We start from the raw sequence: 6,346 nt of genomic DNA on the forward strand, positions 1-6,346 counted from the left end.
CTACATGTTAGCCACGTTAGCGTAATTAAAATAAAGCCAATCTTTTATGAAATTCAAATTAAAGTTAGACTGATACAGTTAAAGAAGCATTACTGTAACAATGCTAACTCCCAATCTTGCCAGTGACACGTAAAGAAAACACAGTTGGACAACGCTACATGTTAGCCGCATTAGCATAATTAAAATTTAGATAACTTTGTATGAAATTTATCAGAAAACTAGATTGGAGTCGCTAAAACAAGTATTACTCTAACAATACTAACTTCTAGTCTTGTTAGTAACACATACAAAAACCACAGAACAAAAATGCTACACGTTAGCCATGTTAGCCACATTAGCGTATTCACAATAACACTGAACTAAACATTTATACCTCTTAAAAATTGATCAACATTTAATCCATTTTGTAATTTCAGATTATAAGACCTATAAAACATTGAAATCCTCAGGTAAAAAGTTGAATCTTAAATTTGTTAAACATTTGAATAATCTAGATGCAGAATCTTCATTAATGATCCGTTTGTACATCTGAGTTTTTTTTCCCATCGGGATGGTAATTTCTGTTCCCAACAATCAATACTGACTCTGCTCATTACCACCAGTCACCTAAACTCAATCAGGCAACTCCTTACCACCACCTCCACCCCCACTAGTTTAGCAGGGGCGACCTCACCCGCCAATCAATTGACCCCCTTTTAGCTCCAATAATCAAAACACCATCATTGTTCATTGATTCAGGCTTTGGGACAAAGCCTGTTGGATACTTTCTTTTTTATACGTGAAATGCTAATTTACTCCCCCTAGTGGAATGATAATGCACTACATGTTGAGGTTTGCCTCTTGTTTTTGTTTGTGTTCACTTTTTAGATTTGTTTTTTGCAGGTTAGACTTCACCTGCCTGGGTTCTCCTGGAGTGGGTCACAGCTGCCTGTAATTATATCATTAGGGTTCATTACTTTTTTATGTTCTATTTTATCATTTCTTCTTATTTTAACACATAGTTAAATGTAATTTTTTTTTCATTCGGGGTAATACTATTTGGAAATATGCTGCTTTGTGTCTCACGTTGCCCTCTAGAGGCCACATGACGTACACGGTAAAATGGAGGAGTGTTTTGGGTAATTCGTCCACAACCTTGTTAGAAACTGTAAATGTTTTAAACAAATTAAAGAACAGCACAAGAAAGGAAAGTTTTTGTGAAGTTTGAAACCATTTATGATTACGTCACTGTACGTGTCAAATCTGCAAGAAAACGACCTAATCGGCTTTCCGTACATCTAAACATTGACATTAACTAACATTTAAGCTCAGGTGTCGTAATTGCGTCTTCTGCCCCAACCCCTCCACTTTACAGCATGAGGTTGTTATGTCCGCAAACTCTCTGACTGCGCCATTTGGAGGCGGGGCGGGGTGGTGGTGGCCCCTCCCCTTTACATCAAATCGTCTGTTTTGGCTCGTTCTCCACACCATTATTGCTGCTTGTTGCTGTGACTTACCATCTCCCAGGTAAGCAGCTGATATTAGAGGATACTCCATTTTGACCCCCCCTCCTGCTCCCCCCCCTTCACACCCCATAATGGATGGTGGCGCTCGCCTTGCATGCAGGAAAGGTTTAATTAAATCACAGTCCAATCATAATCCATGTTGTTAATTAAACTGGATAATTTATAAGTACAAAAGAGGGTATTTATTAGCTGCTGGTGGCAGTGCGTGAACGTGCACGCTCCCCCACACTCCTCCCCTGCCTTCCAACCTTTTTACTATTGATGCCCCCGCATGATTGATAATGAGACCGAGAGCGCTGCACTATTTGTCTAATGGCGGTGCAATTAAATCCCCTTGTAAATGAGCCGTGCCTCATTTCATCCTAATCTATGGAATTTTGATTGAATTTGTCAGGCCTAATTGAAAAATACTGCTGTTTAATGTCTGCATTGCAGTTGCAGTTCAGGGCCGCTTTAATGAGATCGTGTCCCAGTGACCCTGGGGGGTGGGGGGGTATCCATGCGTGCCCTTGACTCAGCCCAACTGAGGGAGATGATGGAGGAGCGGAGGGGGTCAGAGGTCATCCGCGTTCCTCGCCGAGGCCCGGCGGCGTTTCTTTTATCCCTGAATTGATGAGAAGGTCAGATTCATCAGATCGGCGTTGGGCGCCGCGGCACGAGCAAACATTGTGATTGAAAAGCGAGCCGAGGTGGATCGTCAGCGGAGAGTTCTGACGACAGCAGCTGGTGCGAGGAGCGGCGGTCGCTGCCAACGTTTCCAAAAGAATGAAACCATGCAGGTCACATGATCGGAGCTAAAACACATTTAAGTCAATAATAGCACTGTTAAAAATGATTGGTTCATTCTGACCGTTTCGTTTTTACATTTTTCATCCAAATTAATTTAAGTTTTACCCAAAGGTAAATGTTTTAAAATATAAAACTAATCAAATTTCATGAAGTTGTTCATTTATCTGTTGTTAGTGCCCTACACTCTAAAAAGAAATCTTTATTTTTAGGGATTATTCTTTCATTTCTATTGTTCTGAGTGTATTTGAGCTCAGCATTCTGCAGAAAATTTCAAAATAAAAGTCAAGAACTGAACTCTATTGGTTTTAATGATTACATTTGTTTTAAAAAAATGTGTTTTTAACACTAAATTTATTTCCAGCCATGTAAATATCATCACTTTTGCTTTTCCTTTCAAGTAGAATTTAAGGTGGAACAGATGTAGTTTGATGGCCCTTTTAGATCAAAAGAAAACAAGGAGTTAAAACCTAATTCATAAATAATTTTTTTTTTTTTTTGTACATTTAACACAGAGTTGTTCAAATCCAGGCCTCGAGGGCCGGCCTCCTGTGGGTTTTTCCCAGAAATTCCACCTTATCTGCTGCTGATTACCTGGATCTATGTGTTTAGCCAATAAGGAGACATGAAGGACGCCGGCCCTCGAGGCCTGGATTTGGACACGCCTGGTTTAACATTTTGATGCAATATGTGTTAAAATAAATGACAGTATTTTAAAATATGATGAATAAAAGAAGTTTATGATATTTTTTAAGGTAGTCACCTTTGAAAAGGGAATTATGTAGAGAAAGATTTTCAAATCTGTGTTTTTAAACTACTAAAGGTCATTTTTAAACACTATAGCAATAAATAAAGGAGATTTTTCCCTAAAACATTTAAACAATTCATTTTTTTGCCATATTTTAACCAAAAAGTGACTTAAATTCCTGAAATCTATCAGTCAGTTTTTGTTATCATCAATGTTTTAAAGTGTATTTTTAGTGTTATGTGTTATTTATCTGCTGTTTCACAGAACTATGGTGTCATTTTTCCCTTTGTTGGATCAATAAAGTTTCATTCAATTTTATTCAATTGATAGTATTTGTCTTATGAAGTATATTTGATTTAGTAAACGCATAAACGATTAACCTAAAAGCTTTAAAAAACATAAACTAACACAATAATTAGGTCAAACAGTATTAAAATATCCATTTAATGTTTTTTTTATTATTTTACAATTAAAACAGATTTTTTAAAGATAATTAAAGAAAAGTCTCGATTTTTATATATTTAGTTGTTTATTTTTGGAGAACAGTAAATCCAAGTTTATGACATTTACTGAAAACGTTCAAATTGATGTGTTCAATTTTATGTTGTCTGCTTTATTTAAATTGTTAAATTGTCATGACCTTTAAAAAGTTGAACTATTTTTTAAAATCGTGCTATAATTTATCAGATATATTAGGATAATCATAACAAACTAATATTTTTTACACTAAATTAATAAGTTGAATCTTAAAAACGTGTCAGAAAAAAACGGATGTGATTGATGTCACGAGGGGGGATCTAGCTGCGCGCGCGCCTGTTTGGACCCCAAACGGCGATTATTCGCTATAAAAAACGCCGTTCATCATTTTCAGGGATTCATCCCCCTCCCCCCGTTCTCCCCCCTCCTGCCTCGTCATATTGCGCGCGCCAATCCCGCGTTAGAGGAGGGGGCTCCCCGGCGGAGACTTCGGCGCAATTAAACGTCGGGGAGCGCAATTTGAATCCAAAACAGTTTCCAGACGCGCGCCGAGCCGGGCCGAGGAACCGACGCTCCGTGCGCACCTGACACGCGGGGAGGGACGCCGAGGAAGCCAAGTGGAGCCGCGCGCCTAGGACCCGTCCGCTCTGGAGCCACGCGGAGACGCGCACGTGCCATGGAGCGAGCCTCTGGTGTTTTTGGAACTTTCCTCTCCGGATGGAGCGCGCGCGCCTGAGCGGGCTGCCGCTCCTGTGAGCCCCCGCAGAGAGCCGGTGTGACCCCCCGCGCCTCCATCCACGGCCTCTCCCCCCCACAGAGCTCCGGCGGTCGTTCATATGAGCGCGGCGTTCAGCCCCTCCTCCTTCATGGTGATGCAGCGGCCACTCGGAAGCACCACCGCCTTCAGCATCGACTCTCTGATCGGGGGGCCCCCGCAGCCCAGCCCGGGACACTTCGTCTACACCGGGTACCCGATGTTCATGCCGTACCGGTCGGTGGTGCTCCAGCCGCCGCCGCCTCCGCCGCCGCCCCCGGCTCTGCAGCCCGCCCTCCCTGCGGGCCCGCACCCGCACGCGCCGCTGCCCAGCCTGCAGAGCGGCTTCTGCTCCAGCCTGGCGCAGGGACTCACGCAGGGACTCACGCAGGGCATGGCGCTCACCTCCACGCTCATGGCGTCGCTGCCCGGCGGCTTCTCCCCGTCCCAGCAGCACCAGGAGGCCGCGAGGAAGTTCGGCGCGCAGGCGCTGCACGCCGCATTCGACAAGGCGCAGGAGCTGCGCGCGGACGCGGAGGACGGGAAGAGCTTCCTGACGGGGAAGGAAGCCGCGCTGCCCGCCTTCCACGACACGGACGCGAACCTGCAGACCTCCACAGGTACGCGCGGAGGAAAAACAACCCAAATTCTTGTCATGCGTCACGAGGCTTCTGCTTCCAATTTAATGTGTCAAAAAAGTTACTTCCTACGAAAAAGCTTAAAAAAAACAGAAAAAAGTTCAAATAATTGAGTAAATTATTAGTTTTTGTTTAAAAACAAAAACTTTTGCGCAGAAGGCGCGCGAAAAAATAAAGATGAAGCTTAAGGCCCAAAGTGTAAAAGATCATAAAATGTATTATTTTTTAAATAGATTTAGATTTAAAAAAAATGAATTTGTTCTTTACGGTTTTGATAATTATTTACTGATGTTTTTTTATCATTTAAAAAAAGTTTTACCAAAAAATAAATACAATTGTTTTTTTGTGTTTTTTTCAAATGGATTTTACAATTATTAGATTTTCTGCTCTCATTTAAAATCACTCTCCAAATCCACGCGCACGGAGCGCAGGGGAAGGCCGCGCGCGCTCTGTGCGTAATTACGCGTGAAAACCGAATCCCCGGGGAGCGCGTTCGGATCCGCTCTGATCCCAACACGGATGCGATGATAGATATTGACTGAAGACTGGACCCCCCACATACAGGCGCGCGCACATGCGCACACACGCGCTTAAAGTCTTCAATTGAAATCGGAAAATTCGTTTAAAAAACACGTTTGAACTTTGATAAGTGACTTTTTGAAACAATCTATTGCTGATTTTGTAATAAAAGTGTTTGGGTTTGACGTCAGAGTGACGCTCTTTCTTTTTCTTGCAGTCAGAGGTCACAAGGAAGACTCCAAGGATGAAGAGTGCGCGCGCAAAGACGAGAGTTTCTCCATGGACAGCGACCTGGACTACAGCTCCGACGACAACCTCACCTCCGTCTGCCACAAGGAGGACGGGGACGGCGTGGACGACGGTCCTCACGTGCACGGCTCCGGCAGTGGCTCCGGCGGCGTGGTGGGCGGCGGCGGCGGTTCCGGCGGCGGGAAGAACCGCCGACGGAGGACCGCGTTCACGAGCGAGCAGCTGCTGGAGCTGGAGAAGGAGTTCCACTGCAAGAAGTACCTGTCCCTAACGGAGCGCTCGCAGATCGCGCACGCGCTCAAGCTGAGCGAGGTGCAGGTGAAGATCTGGTTCCAGAACCGGCGGGCCAAGTGGAAACGGGTCAAAGCCGGGAACGTCAACAACAAGTCCGGGGAGCCGTCCCGGAACCCGAAGATCGTGGTTCCGATCCCCGTGCACGTGAGCCGCTTTGCGATCAGGAGTCAGCACCAGCAGATGGAGCAGGCCCGACCCTAGAGGCCCGCTCCTGCACATGCGCAGAAACAGACAGACTGAACGTTTTCAGAACTAAATCAGAGACACGAGAGGAACAAACATTTTCATAAAGTGGAAAAAAAACTCGGTGACTATTGATGAAAAAAATGTGAATTTAATTTATGAATCTGTGAAGATTAAACTGTTGCAGCTCTGA

At 44.1% G+C, this 6,346-nt stretch overlaps 1 protein-coding gene across 1 annotated transcript; it reads left to right on the forward strand.

Moving 5' to 3' along the window:
• The first annotated feature begins 3,833 nt into the window (after nt 1-3,833).
• Nucleotides 3,834-6,346, forward strand: gbx2 (gastrulation brain homeobox 2). The gene is made up of 2 exons (XM_024289192.2): nt 3,834-4,890; nt 5,645-6,346. Exons 1-2 carry the CDS (start codon nt 4,353-4,355, stop codon nt 6,169-6,171), a joined length of 1,065 nt encoding a protein of 354 aa, XP_024144960.1. The 5' UTR covers nt 3,834-4,352; the 3' UTR covers nt 6,172-6,346.

The sequence above is a fragment of the Oryzias melastigma genome, linkage group LG2 (genome assembly GCF_002922805.2).
Source record: "Oryzias melastigma strain HK-1 linkage group LG2, ASM292280v2, whole genome shotgun sequence".
Lineage (NCBI taxonomy): Eukaryota > Metazoa > Chordata > Actinopteri > Beloniformes > Adrianichthyidae > Oryzias > Oryzias melastigma.